The sequence below is a fragment of the Mauremys mutica genome, chromosome 22 (assembly GCF_020497125.1).
Source record: "Mauremys mutica isolate MM-2020 ecotype Southern chromosome 22, ASM2049712v1, whole genome shotgun sequence".
In the NCBI taxonomy this organism is placed as follows: domain Eukaryota; kingdom Metazoa; phylum Chordata; order Testudines; family Geoemydidae; genus Mauremys; species Mauremys mutica.
Window position 1 is genome coordinate 10,613,832 of NC_059093.1, and position 21,382 is coordinate 10,635,213.

Sequence of the window (21,382 nt, forward strand, 5' to 3'; positions counted from 1 at the left end):
CTCGCATTGGCCGCTGGGCAGGGGGCAGGTCTTAAAGGCATTGCACGTTTGCATAACTTTTATTGCCCGCCGACCTTCAGTAGGCTGGGAGGAAGGCAGCCTGGGTCCGCTCCCCCATCCCCAAGCCGCTGTGCAGCCAGGAGCATCCCTCCCCCCGCAGAGAGACGGGCTGCTGCACCCACAGCTGGTGAGGGGAGCCCGGGGGGGTGGGGGGAGGGGAAGGAGTGAGCCATGGGGAGGGGGGAGGTAAGGGGCGAGCCCTGGCATGGGGAGGGGAAGCAAGGCATGGGGATATGGGGTAGTGGGAGGAAACTGGGGCTGGAGGGAGTCTGGTGGGCAATGGCTGTTCTGCTGTGGTTACCAGCAAAGTTGCCCATTAAGCAGACATCAGGTTGGTCCAACACCTACTACTGGAGGATTCAAACGTGCCACCTAGAGCTGCAAGGCTCTGTCCCACGAACCATCCAGTGCTCCCAGGATAGCACACCAACAGCTGGCATCTAGAAGAGAGAATGTTTATATCCTTTCTGCAGCAGCAGCATAGCTGGTGCCCAGTCCGCTGCAGGGGTGGGAGAGAGGGGAAGGTGGACAGGGACGAAGGGAACATTTGTCCCCCCAAAACTATCTTCAAAGGGTCCCAGATTATTGTACAAATGTCCAACGTTAAGCAGTGGATACATTATAAATCACAGCAAAATACTAACATAATAGCATTTTTACTTCTTTAAACTCTCAAAATGAATGGAATGGTTTCTCTCTCTTTTTGCTTGAATAAGGGGTAACTGCAAGTGTTTCCTAACCAGTATTCTTCTCCCCCCCCCCTCCCCCCAGGTGCTTCTGCTTGCAGAGAAACTAGTTCAAGGAAGCCAGAGATGTCTCGGCCAGGCAAAAAGAGAAGCAGAGCAACATTGCCAGGTCTGTGCAGAAGTCTTAACCTGCTCAACAGCTGTAGCTTTTCGGCTGTTGGATTCTCATATTTGGGTGTGGGTTCCAGTTGATAATGAAAACATGGACAAATACTCTCTGTACTTGCCTATAAACTGCCCACCTTTTCATAGGCCAGGATTTTGCAGATTGTGTGTTTCTCTTCTATAAATTGTCTGGGAGACCCCTATGGGCTTGACAGGAGTTTTCCCATCTATATAATAAGGGACAATGATGTTTCCCTACAGCAAAGGGTGTTGGGAGATTTAACTAATTAATATTTGTAAAGCATCCTTAGATTGTCCACTGTTAAGGTACTCCAAGTCAAAATACTATGTAGCATTGTTATTACACTACTTGCTATGACACAAGAGTATTATCAAATAACTAACCAACTGCGTTAGAGGCAATGTGACTTAGCGGTTAGGACATGGGAAGTTGTATTCTGATCTCTGCTATTGATTTGCTGTGCAAACTTGGGCAAGTCACTTTTTCTCTCTGTGCCTCTGTTACCTGCTCTCTTGGCTGCATGCTATTTAAGAGTTTAACCATTTTCAGGCAGGGACTGTCTCTTAGCATTTAGCACAGTGGAACCTGTACCTCTGAGGCTTCTAGCTGCTGTAGTACAGGAGATTAAAAATAAAGTACACTGTGATGTACAATTTTTGTATGTTCACTTATGGGCTAATTCACAGAGTTTGGCTGCCTGCACTCAGTTTCTTATCTGTTGGTACAAAGTAGTCCAGTTGTTGCATTTCATTAGGGCCAGTTTTCTGAGTCAAGCTAATACACTATTGTGGCTTTTGTATATTTAAACGACAGTATGAGCAAAACCTTGGCAATTGCTAGACCACAGCTGTCCAACCAACAGTAAAAACTCCTGTTTTTTTTTTTTAACCTTGGAACACATTCCAGATATGCTAGAAATCTTTGTAAGTGATGTCAACTGCCTAAGCTAGGGGCTGGGATCCACCCAAAACTCCTTTTCTAGCCAAATGTTGTCCCATATCAAGCCCACTGGGATGTAAGTCAGGTGTATACAGCAATTGGCAAATTAGGAAACAACGTGTTCTGATTTCTCCACTCACATTGTGGTTTTTTTTAAAGATAAAGAGGGGCCTGCTGCTAAATTCACCAAAAGTAAGACTCAGGAGGAGGAAGAATCCATGATGCCTGCAGCTAAGGAGAGGAATTCAAAGCCCGTGGGGAGCGGCACAGGAAAGGCTACTAAGGAGGCGGCCTGCCCTAGCAAGCAGGGAAGCAAGCAAGCATACAGCCACTGGCTGATGAAATCAGAACCGGAGAGCAGGTTTGAGAAAGGAGTGGATGTGAAAGTAAGCACTGGATCTTCCTTACTGTCACCATCCCAGCACGTGTGCTCAGGGATGAGGAGGAATGGAAACTTATTTTTAGCTACAAGTTCTGTTTAATATTAAAATTACCTTATTTCTTTCTTTCACAATGAAGAGTCACCCTCTTCTCAAATACCCTTCTTTTTCTGGGAGCACGCACACACAGATTTCATTCTCCTCCAGGCCCAGAGAGATCCTGTAAAAAAGCCCCACCAGGCACTGTGTGTGGAACTCAGTGTATGTACTTTGTGACCACGAATGGTTGAATTGACCCTGCTAGGATTTTTAATCCGCGGCAGCAGGGAGTCTATTTCAGACCTAGTCCTTAGACTGCCAAAGCATTCCCTCTACAGCTTAACTTTCTTTCCTTTAAACCAAGCAGGGACCAAAAGCTTTGTAAACGAGACAGTATGATGAGAGATGCCCTAGAAACACATTAATGTACATAGACAATAAGAAAGGGCTCTGTCCATTAAATCCAAAGTATAATCCAAGTCTAACCACCTGTTTTTAATTTGATTGGGCAGTTTGGCATTGAAGACTTAAAGGCTCAACCCAATCAGACAGCATGCTGGGATGGAGTCAGGAATTACCAGGTAAGGAGCAGTGATTGAAGGCCCGGATTGCAAATACAGCATCGCTGAAATATCACTATTGAAAACAATAAGAAAACAAAAATTAGCTTTCTTCATAAATGCCAAACTGCAGGCAAAATAGATGACTTGTCCACCCTGCCTGTTCCTGTGCCCAAATTCTTCCCCTGCGTACACGAAGCCAATTGTTCCCACTTGCTGCACTTTGGTAAGAGCATATGTGGCTAGTTATCTATGGCTTAAAAAAATCTCCCCAGACATATTCAGACAGGCCAGTCCTCTGGAAAGTCACCTGGTTTTTCTGTCTGGTTTCAGAAAGAAATATGAAGGGTCAAAGCAAACAACCCTCATTTCTTGTCTTTTCCTTTCCTCTTCAGTTTTTTCCTGCAAAGCCCCAGCTAACCTGACTCCAGCTTCTTGTCTATGTAGTTTTCTGTTTCGGCACACTGGTATAGTGGGAAATCTAAGCACAATTCCATTCTTCCTTCCTGTTTCATTAAGGAGCTAATGGGGACAGCCTTTGGAAACCTTCCTATAGGTGACATTGCAGGTCCTCCTCATAGCTTAATTACAAAGTACAGTGGTCTCTTATCTAATCATCTGACAGGCACGGAATTTCATGAGAGACATGAAAGTTGGACAAGAAGCATTTTTCTATCACAGTAACTGCAAAGAGCCTGGGATTGCTGGAATTATCAAGGTGAGAACCTCTTGCTAATCCTTACAATAGTGAAATACTTCACTGCTGGTCTATTGGAAACAGAAGTAAAATTAGCCCTGCTCCTACCTCAACCCCAGAGAAATGCAAGAGTAGCCTAATCATTAGTTGTGAAGAGCCTACAGTCACTGGTTCACAGACCAGCAGAGTTGACTCCCCCCTTCACCAACAGAAACAGAACCAACTTATGCCATCTCACTGGTTTCATGCTGGAGTGTTTCCAGACAAGGCAATCAAGTTATGCCAGATTTACACCTGTGTCCGAATAGAATGTGGCTCACTGAGTTCCACACAGCTGTTTGTGCAGGCAGTCTTTCGGATGAGACTTGAAGCAGCTGACCTCTGTGAGCATGCAAGATTTTAAGAGGACATGGGTATCCCAGTCTCTTGCCCACCATTGCAGTGCACTGGTGCATTGTTGCTCTCAGTGTTTTATAAAAAGCTTTGGGCAGAGAATGTAAAGAAGCAGCTCATCCCATTAGAATGGAGCTCCTATGGTCATATCCAGGGAGCAGCTGGTTAACTGTGCAGCAGAATTGCCTCATTACTCCTCATCAATATCTTTTGGTGGACACCACATATCTTCTGCTGCTAGGAATACTTAGCTGGCTGATCACGAGAGGTATAGGCAGAGTGCAGGAACCCCAGGCCTTGAGCCTTCATTCTATCAGATGCCCTGCTTCAACACTCAATGACTTTATTCCCCGAGATGGGCACTTTTGGCTGCTATTAGTTAGGGCCTTGAATTCTATGCCATTCTGACTGCAACCTTAGGCAAGTTCCTTAAACCTCTGACTCAGTTTACCCATTTGGAAACTGCATATACCTTACCAAGCTCAGAGGGTGCCTAGATAGCTACTTAGTATTTATATAGCATAGTAGTGAAGGGCATGCTAAAGGTGTTGCTTTTGATATGCCCTTCCTCTCATTTATGGTGGGTCAGGAGGTGTCAACAACTCTAGTCTTACTCAGGAGTCTCTGCTCTGCTTCCCTTTAAATTTTAGATTGTGAAGGAGGCTTACCCAGACTACACTCAGTTTGACAAGAAGGACCCTCACTACGATTCCTCCAGTACCAAGGAGAAGCCCAAGTGGTCGATGGTGATGTATTAAGTTACACACACAGCCAGTTCTGAACATTGATGTGGTGGGCAGAAGAAGGGAGAGAATCTGATGGCCTCCCTGGTCTATCAAAGCCCCTGTTCGAACCTCCACCACCTCTGTCATAAGAGGGAATTCATTCCAGTTGTTTACCTGTTCCTTTGCTCTACCTTGGCCCCATCCTAGAGGATGCAGAGATCCATATATCCTTAAGTTCTTACCACCTCACCTGGAAACCCTGCTGCCTGAAAAGAGAACCTCTAGCCCCTCTGTAGTGCAGAGCTCAGTAGCCAGGGGAGGAAGATTACTCTGCACACCTGTAAGTCCCAAGCTGAGCCTACACTAGGCAGTGTTCATTCTTAAAGCACAAGAACACAGCTGTAGAGTAGTATTAGACATCAGCCCTACATCCCTAATAAAGGACTTGTCCCCCAACAAGGATATGGACTCATTGCTCTAATGCAGTGGCTCTCAATCTTTCCAGACTGCTGTACCCCTTTCAGGAGTCTGATTTGTCTTCCCTACCCCCAAGTCACCTCACTTAAAAACTACTTGCTTGCAAAATCAGACCTAAAAATACAAAAGCATCACAGCACGTTATGACTGAAAAATTGCCGACTCATTTTTTTACCATCTAATTATAAAATAAAGCAATTGGAATATAAATACTGTACTCACATTTCAGTGTGTAGTATATAGAGCAGTATAAAGAAGTCATTGTATGACAGTTTGTGCTGACTTCACTAGTGCATTTTAGGTCGCCTGTTGTAAAATTAGGCAAATATCTAGATGAGTTGCTGCAGCCCCGGAAGACCTCTGCATACCCCTGCTTGAGAACCACTGCTCTAATGTCAGTAGTTCTTGTCTCTCTCTAACAGCTGTGCTCCCTCTCTGCCCATGTCTCCCCACTCACCAGGTGGACGTCCAATTTGTGCGGATGACTAAGCGCTTCATCCCCCTGTCCGAGCTGAAGGCTCAACACCAGGCACACAGAGCTTCGGGAGGCCCGCTGAAGGACATGACACTCTTCACCAGGCAGAGGCTCTCCGTCCAGCCCCTGACAGACGGTAAGAACCTCTCCCCTACTAGGGAGGTCTTGACAAGATTCCTGCCAAGGAGAACCCCTTGCTTAGGACACTAGTGTTCTGCTTCTGACTCTCTTTTCCTGCCCCTCCACCCAGAGGAATTTGAATTCGTCTTGAGCCTTGAAGAGAAACCAAGTTAGATAGACTGCAGCAGCGGGGCCCGTGAAGGCTGAAAATTCCCCCCCTCCAGCCAGAACCCTCCCTTCCAAATTTATATTCTCAAACCCAGCCCCAGGGAAGACACTGCGAGTGGACCAAAAGGAGGTGTATATATTCGCTGTTATTTTGGTGCACTGTGCTTATTTTTAAATAAAGCTTTTTTAAAGTCAGTGATACCCACTTGATTTTTCAGGGATGGGGAAGGGTTTGCAGCTCCTCTTTACTACAGAGAGAACAAGAAAAGAGCTTGCCTTCCTGATTCTGTTTACGAGAGGCAGTGCCAAGACACACAAGGCTCCTTCCACTCTTCAGTGCAAACCCTTCTGTGCTGCAGAGGGACAAAGATCTCTCAAGAGCAAGTATCCACATTTAGCAAAGCAGGCTGCCTGGAGAGTTTAAGACCTGATTTCAAGTTTTTAATACTGTAGCCTTTAGGGCCTAATGATGTGGGCTGTGGTTTAATCCTTGTGCTGGGCTAGTGATCGGGGGCAGTTCACTTACTGAGCCTGCTCTAGGTCAGGGGTTTTCAAACTGGGGGTCGGGACCCCTCCGGGGTAGCAAGGTCATTACATGGGGACTCGTGAGTTGTCAACCTTCACCCCAAACCCTGCTTGCCTCCAGCATTTATAATGGTGTTAAATATATTAAAAGTGTGTTTAATTTATTGGGGGGGGAGGTGTCACACTCAGAGGCCTGCGATGCGAAAGGGGTTGCCAGTAAAAAAAGTTTGAGACCCACTACTCTAGGTCTTGGTAAAAGGAGAAAAAAACAACGCGCTGGGATTGAAGAGCTGTAAAAGTCACCCATCAGCACGGCTCTAGGTGCACTTTACATGGCTTAAAGTGGGGCCAATTAACTTTTCCCAGTAAGAAGCACTTCTGGCTCCACACCCTTAGAGGCAAGGCTGGGTTCTTCCTCCCTCAGGTGCCTGCTGAGTGCCTGGCCTGAGGAGAGGTAGGATAGTTCAGAACTGCAATGTAAAATGAGTCGGAGAAACCAATGCACAGCATTTAAAAGCCTAGAATGGCCCTTTTAATTCAAGAGACAAAAAACAAATTTTAAAATACAGCCATTGAAAAGATGATGAATTAAGAAACATGTAAACACTGCAGAGGCTAAATTACAAGTTGCACTGCTTGGTTCAGTACCTATGCACCACTCCCCACAGTGAGAATCTGCTTGGAGGAGAGGGGACACCCACAGCACAGGATAAAACAACTCAGCATGGGCTGGGCTGCGAAAGCCACAATAGCTCCCCGCTCCTCTTATTAAACAGTTGTCTTTTTCTTTTCTGTAGTTTGAGTTGAATTGTCATGTCTGTCCTCTCAAGAGCCAATCATTACAGATGGGGCAGGTATCATCACCCCAAACACAGGGCATTATAGAAAGCAGGTTGAATGATCTAATCAGAGAAGGTAAAAATGTGGGGAGGGGTGACTCTCACGCCTAGTCCTATGATGGGGGACACGCAGGTGAGGAAAAGCAAGCAAAAGGAAACATTTTCGCTCATGCACCTTTTCTGACTAATCCCTCTCACAGTGACAAGCAGAAGCTGTCTGAAAATCTTCTGGGGAGGTGAGAGGGGGATTTCCATCTTTAGGCAATCTCCTCAGGTCCATCACTGATCCTGTTTCACCACTCACCTAATGCAGAGATGTGTTCACCCACTGGGCTTCTTAACACCAACACATACTACAACCAAGAGAAGTATTCAAGCACACAGGGATTTCAGGATGGCTGTTTTGAGATGAGGCAAAGGGGAGAATGGGTCAGGGTGCAGCTGGGTTAGGCTCAGCCACGCAGATACCGTCTGTTACCCGGAGTGTCTCCCAAAGGGAGCCTCACCTGTTTTCAAATGATTGTGCATTGCCACGGCACACCTGGATCCCTCTCAATGGGGTAGACGCAGAGCAGGTTAGCTGCCGAAGTAGCATCCACGTTCGTTTGCTACACAAGGCCCAAAGCACACCGCTACCCCATATGTGATGTAACAAAGCAGCTGCCTTTAATAGGACTTTGCTTCAGTCTGAAGGAGGAGACTGCCATTCCAGTCCACAGCAGGGACCTCTCACGTACAGAGGCAGAGTAAGCCACACATCCTCACGACTACAGTGCAGAACATGGCGTGACACTAGTGTTCACAGCAGAGAAGAGGCAATTAATGTCCCCTGGGACGGAGCAGGACTCTCTATCGAGGATAAGAACCATAGCCCTACATGTGACTGAGTGAAAATAAAACTTAGTTTGGCAAGCAGAACACACATTTATCACTGAACTACAGCAGCTTTCTTACTACGCAAACATCACCCCCCTCCCACCCAGACCCCAGCATCACTACAGGCACCAGGGCACCGTCTCACACACAGCACGTTGCAGACGATGCTTTAACTTCCCAGCAGCAAGAGAACAGCTCTACATCCAACTGGAGGAAATTTCAGATTCAGAAGCAAGCCTGGCAGAATGTCAGGAAAGGCATCAGTATAGCTCCCATTAGAGGGAGCTGATGTCCCAGTTTAGTTCAGGTTTCTGTCTCCATATGCTGGTTGGATGTTTTATTACCTGCTTCCTAGAAAGGGATCTAAAAAGGATGGAGAACATCCAAATCCAGTCGATCAGTTAAGTCTAAAAGACCATCTCTGAACTTTAAAGGAGGGCTGAATCCCTTCTGGGTACAATCTCATGATCCCACTTAACTCAAAAGATTAAATGGAAGGAGTGAAAGACATCCCATACTCAGGTCCTCAGATAGCTTCATGCCCAAAGACACCTCCACTACTGTTCTCATCAGGCCCAACTGATCCAGAGCTGTCTGTATGGAAGCAGAAAGTTTTGCCTGCCATCTTGCTTCACATCAATAGGCAGCACATACAGGCCAGTAACTCCTTAAACACAGGTGTCCCATTTGCCAGGAATAGTAATAGCCCATCCCAGGCGCTCAGGGGGTATCTTTCAAGCCTTTTGCATATAGGTGCATTTAAAGAACACCCCCGTGTCCCCTCCTGTCCCACCCGGTTACCTTTTCAGATAATTTTCAGCCAATCAGGGAAGTCCCCATGCGGTTTAACCGCAGCACCACTGGGGTGAATCCTAGAGACAGATGAAGCAGAGTTTCATTCAGATAAACTGGAAACAAGGAGAAAGCCAGAAGGGAAACAGTCCAACATTTACTGCAGCACTTCAGAGGCTGCACAGGCCACTGCACTGATGCTGCTCTCTCACACTGAACACTTTTCCCTGTACAATTCCTTAAGAGACCTGACTGCAACTGCTTCCCACAGCAGCATGTGGAATCTGTACAACCGCTCTGCTATTACCCTCTTATCTCCAACATACACAAGCTTCCCAGGACTCAGCTGCACCAGCGTGGCTCTATCATACAGCATGGATTACAAACTACAGCCTGACCTCCCAGAGGCAAGACTATCAAGGCTCTGTGCACTCTTTCATTGGCCAGTTTCCTCCCAGACTCACATTGCCTAGCAGCTCAGCTAGCTCTCCCATACCTCATTTGCCCTTTACAGTATCCATACGCCTGTCAATTCCACACTCAGCTGCTATCTGCGTTTTTAAATGTTAACTAACCCCTCTGCCCCCACCCCAAGATGCTGCATCCATGAGCTCCCAAGGCAGGGACACAAAGGCAGCATCATTTGCTACGCTGCACAATCTGGCTCTGATATTCACAGGGCTGATTCAACTAGTTATGTAACCGTTTGCAGCAGAAACTTAGCAACAGCACGGGGGGTGGAGGGGAGGGACGGGACAGCAAGCAGGCTACATCTCAAGCTTAAATTCCGCTCACACACTCTCCTGCCTTCCAGCTAAAATGCTTCATCAGGCTCCCTCCTCCCACTCACCTCACGAGGGCTTCTCGATGGCAGCAAAATGCCCTCCTTCATGCCCAAAGTGACACCCCTATCGCAGAGGAGGAGCATCAAATTTCCCCTTCCCCATCCCCACTGCCATGCTGAAGGGGTCTCATGGCAACAGGAAAGCCAGGCAGCCCAATGGCCCCTGCATGTGTCAAAGCAGCCTACCCCAGAGGAATGTAGGAGGTTGGGGAGCACTGAGGTACGTTCAACTTTGTGCCGTGGTTGCTGTAGCTTACATTGCCCCCTCCCCACCCTACTGGTCCTTCGAAGATCAGAATTAAGTCAAAAAACTGATTATTTTCATAAGTCTCTGGTGTGAAATATTTTCTTTTCGCCTCGTTGCTGCTGCCGGCCCCGGACACTTGGGTTCTGCTGCAGCCTCGCTCCACAGGGCCTTTCACTGCCGGCTGTTGTTTTCTGCAGGTTGGCTGGGGGTCCTGGCCTCAGCATGGGAGGACGTCCCCTCAAACCGCTGAGAGGCAATGGCTGCCTGGTGGGACATGCTCTTCCTCACAATGTCTCCTTTCCGCCATAGCACCACCTCCTGTCAGAACGCAGACAGCAGGACCCGTTAGGACATGCAACAGCTACGCTGGCCCCACCCAGGATGTACTCATAGGTCTGAACGTCTGCCTAAGCTGCTGGAGCAGTAACTTGCATCCATCCCCATATGCTGGCCTATTCCGCTCTCCATCCTTCAGCTGGGAAAAGCCATTACAGCTTCAAGAGAGGGGGCCCGGCAGTGCAGACCTCTGGAAGGCCAGATGGTAGCACTCCAGAGAGGATGGGCCAGAGGCAGCCACTACATGTCCTAGTATGTTGGGCAACATTGCCGTGGTTAATGCAGCGCAGAGAATTGATAGGGGGATTACGGTGGATAAGCCCTCTCTGAGGAGCATCCCTAACAGACCCAGATACGCAGGTGCCTTCTCTAGCCACACCCCAAATGATCTGGCTCCAGTGGGTACCCAGGGAGGAGCATCCTCCCCCACATCACCAGCCAGGCTGTCCAACATTCTTCTGTTGCTAGTTATAATGGAGCACCTGAAGCAGCACTTGACTGGCTGGCTGCAGTCCACCCCGCGGTGCAGTCACACCCTTTCTCACCTGCTGTTTGAAGTAGCGCCTTTCTTCTTCATCTATCAGCACCAGGTTGAGGTAATAACGCACCGAGAACTTCTTATTGATGTCCCTCATAGTGGGCGTCAGCTCATAGCCCGCCAGGAAGAGTCTGATTGGAATGGACTCCCCTGCAAAAGGCATGAGTGTAGGCACAACATACTGAGTCAAATCTTCCAAGGACAGCGCCGGCACAGTAAGGTAAAACCAGAGCAAGCTAAGGCCTGCAACTCTGTGCCTGAGTCTGGCATACCTTACCACTGCTGGATGGGGTTTGGGCCGAGTGCCCTCGGCTCCCACAGAACAGCAGTTAGCATGCTTACTCCTTAGCAAGGTCGTGCCCTTTGTGGCAAGCGTCCTTCCTCCACTTCAATAGCACAAGGTTCCCTTCATTGCCCACAGCATTGGAGGAGAAAGAGAATGGAATGACATTCCTTCTAGCTACTGACATGGGAGTTCTAGAACGTAACTGCACGTCACCACTGCAGAACACTATCATCCAGAGAGACCAGATCTCTCAGGGGATTGGCAATGAGGTAAGATACCACCTTTCAGCACTACATTCTGAGACCAGGCCCAAGTCAGTAGCGGAAGTCTATTCCTAACTGTGCCACTGACTTGCTAGGAGACTTAAAGACATCAGCAATGTGCCTCAATTTCCCCCATGTTTGTAAGCTGCCATGAGATTCACCAGTGAAGAGGGATGCACGAGCCAGCTATTACCACACAAGAAAACAGGCACTCAGTTGAAGACAGATGACAATTTTATGGGACTCACAATAGGGCCCATATTCCTGCAAAAAAATAATAGTGGAAAACAAGCTCTTGTCCCCCAAAGATTCTGGGAGAGGAATGTAAATGGTTCCCCACCCCTTCTCACCTCTCACAGGTGCCCCATCCATGATCTCATATTTAGCTATTGTGTCATTCTCGTGGTAAACGTTGGGGCCGGTCCCCGTTGTCTCTCTCTTGATGATATCTATCTCCATGTGTTTGATCTTGATCCGCACCAACAGGAAGTAGATTTTTCCAACAATCACATCTTTTAAGTGGTACCTTGGGAGGATAGACAAGACAGCCATGATCAATTTTGGTCTCTGCACAACAGAGCAGGAAACAAGTTGACAAGCTGGAATGTGCCTGTCAGACACTTGCCCATTCTCCTCAGCGCCCACTTCAGATTCCATGGGCACCCCAGCCCCATGTTCTGGGCTGCTCCAAGCAACAACTATGCATTCATGCTCAATTCTCTGGACATCAGCAAGTCTGAGTGGGATTACTGGATAAAATGAGGAGACATCTTAGGCTGGATAGTCATAAGAACTTCCCAACGACAAGACCCAAGTCTCCCAGTGGCAATTGCTTAGGTAATTTAAAACAACACACTGCAGGAAGACGCTCCAGCACTGGGTGGGAAGGATGGACTAGATGTAGTCTAAACTGGTAATTTCCAACTTCTGTGCCTGGGTTAACAGCCACATCGTCCCACATTTAATCGTGCCATTCTGGCAAACAGCAGAAGCTGTGCCATTGGGCCACCCGGGACTCACAACAATGGGAGTACTCAATCTGACTAAAATAAACCCACCTTCATACCAATTCTATGCACCCCCCCCTCAGTATGTGGGTGCAGATGCCACCATCTGGATAAAGCACATTCCAGGCTGGTGGTGAGAGGGGAGAAATCTAAAGCAGGAACAGGCCCAGCACTTCAGTGAACTGCCTGCCATCCACAATAGGCAACAGGGAGAGCTAAGATAAATTACAAGGCCCCACCTAAAGTTTACAACAGGAGCTGCCTCTGCATATCTAGTCAAGTTAAGCAGCCTTTAAGGGTATGTCTACACAACAATTAGACTCTGGCTAAGGGGCTGTTTCATTGCTGTAGACTTCTGGGCTCAGGCTGCAGCCCGGGGCTCTAGGACCCTGCAAGGTGTGAGCGTCCCAGAGCTGCAACCTGAACCCGGAAGTCTGCACTGCAATGAAACAGCCCCATGAGCCAGCTGTGTTTTTTGTTGTTTTGTTTTTGCAGTGGAGACATGCCCTAGGAGTACCACCCAGCCTACCCAGCAGGCCGCATCCCCTCACGCAGGGAGTTCTACTCAGCAACCATTCTCAGGACACTTACTTGGATTTGTTATACTCAAACTCGATATGCAGGCAATCCTCAATTCCCACCTCCATCTTGATAGAGGAATTGAGCTCCGGGTACGTGCTGAGTGTGTGCACAACGATGTCCATCTCCTTCACCACATCATTTAATCTGCGGCTGACGGTCGCTCGGAGGAAGTACCTGAAAGGGGAACACCTCATCCATTAGAACCCTGGCAGACTACCTCATTGGGTGCAAAAGCCATGGAGGAAGGTGTTAGGGTGGAGGAGAGAGGAATGTGGGCTTTGATGGAGCCGCTGAGACCATCTGGTCCATCCAGTCCAGTAACCTGCCTCCTGTAGTGGACAATACCTGATGGTTTAGAAGAAGGTGAAAGTCCTTTGTAGTGCACCTGCTGTACATAGGGGAGACGTTCCAGCCTGAACCCTATTGCTTATTGCCCTAACGCATGAGACGTGAGTACACTAATCACCACCTAGGTAACTAAATATCCATCATAAAATTATCCAGCCCTCTTAAATGCAGCCACAGCATTTGACTCGCTGACTAGATTTCAAGGGGACAGCCCAACTCTGAAATAGGATTTGCAATTTGTAAACAACAACACGCAAGCAAGGCATTTCTTTGCATCAAAGCCACGATTAAAATAAGCAGGCCTGATTACTGAACTACTGAAACACATTTAACTGACCCTGCTGGAGACTGAAGCAAATGACCAGATATTGCTCTTTTATTGCCAAATAAATTGGAAGCGTTTGGGAATCAGAAGAGACTTTGGTTTCTTTTTTTTTTTTCTTGTTTAAAAAATAAGAGCAACTCAAGTGAGATGCACATGCACAAGAGAAGCCATGACAGGCTGCATTTTACTACTGAGCCCGCCGCACAGCTTCTGGAACTGCACTCAGTACTTGACATGCTGTTCCAAGACGGCGCTGCATTCCATTATCACAAATGTTGATGATTTAACATTCCATTTCAGCCAAGGATCAGATGCACAGAGCCTTCGGCTGGCGTGAGCAATTGCAGTTGCAGCACAGACAAGAGATATCAAGAAGTAACTGCAGACTGGAGGAACAGAGGGGAAGCCAGAGAGAGAAGCGTGGGTTTTAGAAGAGGGGGAGAAAGAGGAATGACAAAAAGGGCCGAGACCTCCCTTTTCAAAGATGTGGCTTTCACAGGAGTTGGTAGATTTTCCACAGATTTTCTAGGCATCCCACACACAGTATCTGAACTGTCAATCCACCCCCATGCCCTAGTGCTTCAACACGAAATGGGACTATACTGTGACCCCCTCCACACAAACAGCAGCTTGAGAGGCTCAACGCATGCATGCACATGAAGGGCCACAACTGAGTTTAAAAGGGAGAGGCCAGTAAATTGTGTATTTACTAGAGAGATACAGATTAGAAATTAATTTCTTCAGCAGCCTTTAGAAATTATCAGCATTGCCCTGTTCTCTCTACAGGGTTAACTAGGAGTGTGGTGCCCCTCTCAGCTGAGAATAGCATTTGATCAATACTTCCCCTCTGCTGGGGGGAAACAGCTCGGGCTGGAATGCCTGGGAAATCAGATTTTAGAAATTACTGTCAGCTTGTTTTAAAATGATAGAAAATGGTTAGTTTAACAGCAGTTCAATCACTTTTCAATGACATGCCCCTCTTAAACAATTAACACTCCTGAGCTCTGATTTCCCATGGATTTCAAAGGCTGTAGCACGAGCACTGGTAGCTATGCCCCTCGTGCTGAGAGAGAGCGCTGGGAGAGCGGTGTGACTACACAAGCCATGTTAAAGTGCTACCGTGGCAGCGCTTTAACATTACCAGTGTAGACTAGCCCTATGTTATCACACTGTCAAAGTTGTCAGTTCCCTATTGGCTTTTCAGTTGTTCCTTATTATATTTAAGGTAGATTGTAGTTCTATCCTTCCTAATTTGACTCTTAGACACAGGCATTAGACCCTCGTGTTGCTGTACTATCTGTTGGTGTGTGTTCATTTGGGGTACCTTAGGTACTGTAGTTCTTACTAGAAAGACACTGCATGAAAACTAATGCACAGGGAGAAGGCTGAAGCTTGGGACCGGGAGCAACCCAACAGCAGGAGGAGACTCACCGTAACTTCACGTTCTGCCCCGTGTAGGACTCGTACGGTTTTTCCACATGTGTGAATTCAAAGTCGAATGTCTGTGACTGGGTGAACTCACCAGGACGGGCCAGATCCTTCACCAGAGAGACAAATTCATGGTGGTTTCCCCGGTCATAGTAGAGCTCTAGGAAGAAAATACTTGGTTAAGCAGCGCTGCTCACTCCCATGGGAGGTCAGCTTTGGGGGAAGAACTGCAGGAAATGGGCATGGCAGAAAGGAACCAGTCCCCTACAAAGCCTCTTCCCCATTCTATCCCTTCTCCTCCACTTCCCAGAGAGAGAATGTCTCCCTGGAAATCCTAAGGTTCAAACACAAAGGACCATGTTTCACCCAGCTCCAGTTGGGCCGGATACACAGTGAGAGGAGTGAGCCAGGGTCTAAAGAGTAAAGATGCACAGTTAGGTCCTTGACCCATCACGGGCCCAAGCTCATTTTGAAGTGCCAGTAAAAACGAGGATCCTATTTTGCAAATTGGTTTGTGCCTCCTAGAAATCAGCAGTGCTGTTCCCCTCACTGGACAGCCCATGTTCGCACAGTGGCTTACAATCTCCTCTCTCAAGCGCATGACAAAGAGTCCAGTACAACAGAAGGAGTGCTCTCTTAATAGTTCCATTTAGCAAGTCTAGACTGCTGGGTTCCATTCTTGGGTCTGCCACTAATTTATTGTGACACTCAATACTTCCCTCTTCCGTATGCTTTTTTCCTCATCAGTTAAATGGGGTCAGCTGCCCATCCCCTTTGCTACATAAGTATCTGTAAATTGCTTGAGGATCCTCAAAGTGTCATCCTCCATTGTACAAGTAGAAAATAAATAAGACATCCCATGAGCTCATGCAAAATATCCAACCCACGGGAAGGGGAACAGGACAGGCTGGGGTCAAAAATAACTGAAAAGGTTGATAAATATTCCACTCCCATGAAAGCAGGTGAAGCGAGAGGAGACAAAGAAAGCAGGAGCGGAGATTCTCATGATGTCTCTTCGGCTTTACTCACTTACCCCCACCTACAAAAACAAACCAGAACATCTACGTGGGTCAGTTTAATCAAGGTTAATATATCCAGACTACCTGCAAAGACAAGGAACCATCACAAAGCAAATCAGCAGCTAGTGCCGTCCCTTCTCTCATCACTTCCTGCAGATCCTCACCTTCAGAGTCTAGGCACTGGACTTCTAACCAGTAAAAAACAAAGCCCCAAGGCTCCCCCAAAATGGGGAAAGCAGCGACAAAGCAGAAGTGTGGGGCTACGAGGCTTCCATCTATCACTGCTCATGCCTCTCAAAGAAGGTTAAAGCAACAGAAAGCACAGAGGTGGCCCCATTAGTTCCAGGGAACAAAAAAAAAAAAGGTAAATAACCCCATTGATTCCGCAGTATGCCAGCACTCAGCATGTGACCATGCAGAGAACACATCTTCAAGGGGTAAAGCTGAGCTGATGGCTCTAGGACGGATACGTGTATGGCCAGGGAAATGTTAGGGAACAAGGGTATGTGTGGAAGAGTTGCTCAAGCCAGCTGCAGATGAAAAGGCAGACATTTTCCTGCGCCCTCCCAATTGTTCCAGCAGTTCTCCAAGCACAGCCACGACCAAGTGACCATCTTTAATATAAGGTGGCCCATAGAAACTACAGTCCCTAGAACGTAATTTTCCATCTTGATCCAAGATAACAGAAAGTGACACACTGCGGGACCTGTATTCAGCTCACTATTATACACTAGGGTAAAGGCAATCTACTCCAGTTTCCTGCATGCTGTGCTCCCAGAAAGTTGCCAAAACAGCCCTTTGGTTAGGAAAAGTTTGGCCAACCCTCATTCTTACAATCTGGAGCTGAAGTCACAGCTAAGACCAGGTCAAATATTATCACACGTCCACTGAACCCCACTACAGAGGCTTTCTGAAGGGCGGTCTTGTCGTTAGGTTACTAGCCTGGGACTCAGGAGATCTGGGGTAGCTACCATCTATGCCACAGACTCAACGCGTGACCCTGGGCAAGTCACTTACTGTGTGCCTCATCTCCCCAGCTGTAAAATATGGGATAACGCTTTGTCTTGCCCACCCTTTTGTCCACCTTACCTCTTAGACTGGAAGCTCTTCGGGGTTGGAATGATCTCTACTGTGTTTGTACAGCACCTAGCATAACGAAACCCTGATCTTGGTTGGATCCTCTGCGTGCTAATGTAATACAATGATATAATAAAGCATCTCTCCATTCAACACACCTCCACAGAGAGGAGGGATGCTCCTTTATGTGATAGGGAGGGAATGCAGAAGCGACATACAAAAAGAGACATGGACTCATCTCACGGCACAATGCCAAAGGCAGTGACTGAGTTTAAACTGGGAAAAAACAGACTGCCAGCATACTAGGCTCCCAGCAACTATTGCCCAGGGGCTGAGATTGGCACTTAAACCTTTAGAGGAGGAATTGAGGAGTTTTCATATTTAAAAAGACTTCAGCACGTCCAACGTTAGAAAAAAATCCCTGTTTGAGTTGTTCAGCAAAGCCAGAGTTTTCCATTATGACTTTTTTTTTTTTAATCTACCAACATTTTTAGGATGATCGCAGAGAACAGTCACTGCAGACAGACGCATGTCCAAAAAGGAAACTGCACTATCCATCCATCAGAGGAGAAACTGTCCTGGACATTAACCAGAGAATCAGATACAGGACTCCTGAACTGTATTCCCAGCTCCATCACAGACTCTATGATCTTAAACAAATCACACCACTTCCCTGTGTTCAGTACCCCATCTGTAAAATGGGGGTAATGCCTACCTTTCACCTCAGAGTCTAAATCCTTACTGTGAGGCATGTGGAGATGGAAGATGCTATAGACGCACAATCAGTTATACCATCTTTCAGATTACTGGAGCTGCTTTTTTGTTTTGTTTAAAGCAATATAACCAAGCACAACCTGGACCTCAAGTCTGGATATGAAAGCTCTCTTTATACCTGTAACAGACACATACTACTTATGTAGTGCTTCATGAAGTCAAAGCACTGAGCAAATGAATCAGTCTTCCAAACTCCTCTCTATATATTATTTTTGGAATATCCGAACACCTAGAAGCCCTAGTTATGGACCAAGACTCTATTGTGCTACATGCTGTACAAAAAGAACAAAAAACCACTCCGCCTTCCCCAAAGAGTTTAGAAACTAAGCACTCATTTTACAAATGGGAAAATGAGACAGGTGGACTGTCCAAGGCTGCACAGTGAGGCAGTGGTGGAGCAGAGAGGAAACCTCATGCTCAGCTTACTCTGGAGATTTTAAACCCAGAGGCAGGTTATAATCCAGTTTCTGATAATGGGGCCTGTTTATATATAATTAGCTGTGCTTTCTCTGAATGCAGACGTATAACATGTGGTGCAAGTGGAGAAAATCAGAAAAGAAGTTAAGTAAAGATGGTGGGGCTGGGTGGGGAAAAACGTCAATTTAATCTTCTGTGCCAAGGGGTTTACAAGGAAATGTTATCCATCTCAAGTAGAAAATGTTGATCACATTGATGTGCAGGTGAACAGCTTCTACCAAGATATTTAGAGCAGACAGGGCCATGGATTTAAGGTCTTGTCTGAAAAGTCCCACATATGCATGGTACAGAGTTAATAAACGAATAAAAACTGTGCAAGTTACTCTAGGGTTTATCATTTCTTTTAACTCAGATGAGTCCACAAAACCTTTAGTTCTTTATAAAAACACCCACCCTCCTGTTATGGGGGGAGGGAAGCACTTATCTAAACTGGATTCGCACAATATAAAATCGCCAAATTCAAACTGCAATCACAGACATAACAGCTCAGGTACCAGATGACTTTATGTGGATAAGTGGGCTTGGCCACCCCAACAGGATGAGCAGAATCAATGGAGCTGGGGACAGCAAGCTTTGAAAGGAAAGGAAAGGAAGCTGACCCACAAGGGTAGTTGGCTTCTGGGGCACAGCTCATGAATTGAAATGTGCACATACACCAGCTGGTCTGTTGCCTCATGCCCTCAATATAACAACTACCTCCCAAGGCAGCCCTGCCCATCACACACAATGTAATCAACAGCACAGTAAATGCAGCTAGAGATGTAGCAACATGTTAATAAAAAGGATGGAGAACAATAAAGAATCCACTTTATACACTACAAGGGATGCTGTGCCAAGATATTAGAACTTAAAAATAACCCTGGAGGTTTGAATCTGAATTTAAAAATCTCTCTATATATTTCAGAGCTCAGGTCACTGAATGAGCAGAAACAGGAAAATAGGGTGAGAGAGAACCATGACCTGGAAAAGGAGTGGTAGTACCTCCACTCTGTACAGACTCAAGGGTATACAACACATGGATTGTCCAAACCTAAAACGGGATTTGAAATAATTTCTGATAATCAAGGGACTTTTCAGTGTAATTACAAGACGTTGGGGATCATAACCCAGTTTCCGAGAACAGGAAGCAGTGTAACTACATTCCCATTTCCTAGGCTAATGGAGACGGAACCTTGCCAGCGTTAACATTTAAGTATATTCAACCTGGAGGAATTACTAATGCAAAACAAATAAATAAGACTGCATGCAATGCACTGCTACGTATTGCTGCCCTCACCGAAAGTGTTTCATTTTTGAATTTCAGAGAGGAAAGAGCAATCAGACTCCAACCAGAGGAATCACTGCAGGATGGCAGGCCCATGACTGTGTTGCAAGCAAGCTTTAGGAAGCTGTGAGCCCAACCCACTCCTCCATGGTGGTACAAATTACCCCTCCCCTCCACCCTCCCAATTAAAGTCCCTGGTGTTCCACCATGCAATACTCTCACCCCCTCATTCCCCTCTCACCAATTTGTCCGATGAACTCCACCTTGATGCCTTGGTGCTCCAGCCGTTTGTTTGGGTGCTTGAGGGTGAGGGTGACCCGACCTGATACTGTCTCCCCATCATAGAAGAGGAAATATTTCTCCTTCTTGCCCTCTTCAGTCTTGTGCTCAGCCCTGCGCCTGCTCTCTGCATCGCTCAGCACCAGCTCCAACTCCGCACTCTGCCCAAACCCAAAGAAGCTCATCTCACTGCTGGGGAGAAGGGGAGGGAAGGGCAATCCCAGAGGGCTAGTGGGGTTGCTGTGGGGAATGGGGTGTACTACTCCAGGGAGCACTGGAGGAGTTGCGTCTGAGGATTTTGTTTTCTTCAAGGGGCTCAAATACTATGGCGATGGATGCAGTACAAAAACCCAGATAAGGAGAGAGGATGTAGTCCAATTTTGGGGATGAAAACTGTAATGCTAAAGAATCCTGGGAAGGGTCAATCCTGGGACACTTCAGGACGGAAAAGGGTTCAATACAGCTCAAAGGCACTAGAGGAATATATATTTCTGGGGGAAAGGGATAAAGTAACCTCAGAGCGCTAGAGAACTTCTGTTGCTTAGGAAGGGGAGTATGTTGCAACCCAGAAGGCTGCAGCTTGGGGAAGGGTAGTCCGATGCAACCAAGAGAGGGCCTAGAAAGCTGTTTAGAAGGGCGATGTAACAGCCTAAGAAGCTGCTGCTGTTTAGGAAAGGGATGCAACACAAAGGTCGCCTACGGAGTCTGCAGCCGCTGCTAGGAGATGAATTACAAGGGAGGGCCGCGGCAGCTGGAGACTGAGGGGTTCAATGCACTCCGGGGGGCTCTGCTACCTCTTACCTTCGCTACTCAGGAAGGAGTGGTGGGGTGGGGTGCTGGGTAACAAAACGGGAGCACTTACCGCTTGGGGTGGGGGGTGCAATGCAGCAGGGGCACCAGTGCTGGGGGAAGGAGGTGCAACTGGGAGAGTCCCCCCAGTGGGAAGGTCTAGAGCGGGCCCCGGCTGTGGGGCTGGGGGGGTGCGAGCGGGGAGGGGCCCCGGCTGTGGGGCGGGGGAGTGCGAGCGGGGAGGGGCCCCGGCTGTGGGGCGAAGGGGGGTGCGAGCGGGGAGGGGCCCCGGCTGCGGGGCGAAGGGGGGTGCGAGCGGGGAGGGGCCCCGGCTGTGGGGGGGGGGGGTGCAGGCGGGGAGGGGCCCCGGCTGTGGGGCGGGGGGGTGCGAGAGGGGAGGGGCCCCGGCTGTGGGGCGGGGGGGGTGCGAGAGGGGAGGGGCCCCGGCTGCGGGGCGAAGGGGGGTGCAGGCGGGGAGGGGCCCCGGCTGTGGAGGGGTGCGAGAGGGGAGGGGCCCCGGCTGCGGGGCGAAGGGGGGTGCGAGCGGGGAGAGGCCCCGGC

The 21,382-nt window shown here is 47.9% G+C and overlaps 2 protein-coding genes across 3 annotated transcripts; one reads left to right on the plus strand and one right to left on the minus strand.

The window, feature by feature from the left end:
* The first annotated feature begins 41 nt into the window (after positions 1 to 41).
* THYN1 (thymocyte nuclear protein 1) lies at positions 42 to 6,090 on the plus strand. 2 transcript variants are annotated; one of them, XM_044996696.1, is made up of 8 exons: positions 42 to 187; positions 832 to 915; positions 2,032 to 2,258; positions 2,804 to 2,872; positions 3,477 to 3,569; positions 4,592 to 4,687; positions 5,604 to 5,754; positions 5,869 to 6,090. In XM_044996696.1, exons 2-8 carry the CDS (start codon positions 873 to 875, stop codon positions 5,910 to 5,912), a joined length of 723 nt encoding a protein of 240 aa, XP_044852631.1. In that variant the 5' UTR covers positions 42 to 187; positions 832 to 872; the 3' UTR covers positions 5,913 to 6,090. The 2 variants fall into 2 exon arrangements, with proteins under 2 accessions (XP_044852631.1, XP_044852629.1); XM_044996694.1 differs by having other exon boundaries at positions 52 to 187; positions 848 to 915.
* A 2,560-nt stretch (positions 6,091 to 8,650) lies between these two features.
* VPS26B (VPS26, retromer complex component B) lies at positions 8,651 to 21,028 on the minus strand. The gene is made up of 6 exons (XM_044997063.1): positions 19,995 to 21,028; positions 15,146 to 15,302; positions 13,051 to 13,215; positions 11,803 to 11,978; positions 10,911 to 11,053; positions 8,651 to 10,347 (listed from the first exon to the last, which is right to left on the minus strand). The coding sequence occupies exons 1-6, from the start codon at positions 20,215 to 20,217 to the stop codon at positions 10,201 to 10,203; spliced, it is 1,011 nt and encodes a 336-aa protein (XP_044852998.1). The 5' UTR covers positions 20,218 to 21,028; the 3' UTR covers positions 8,651 to 10,200.
* Between the last annotated feature and the right edge of the window lie 354 nt (positions 21,029 to 21,382).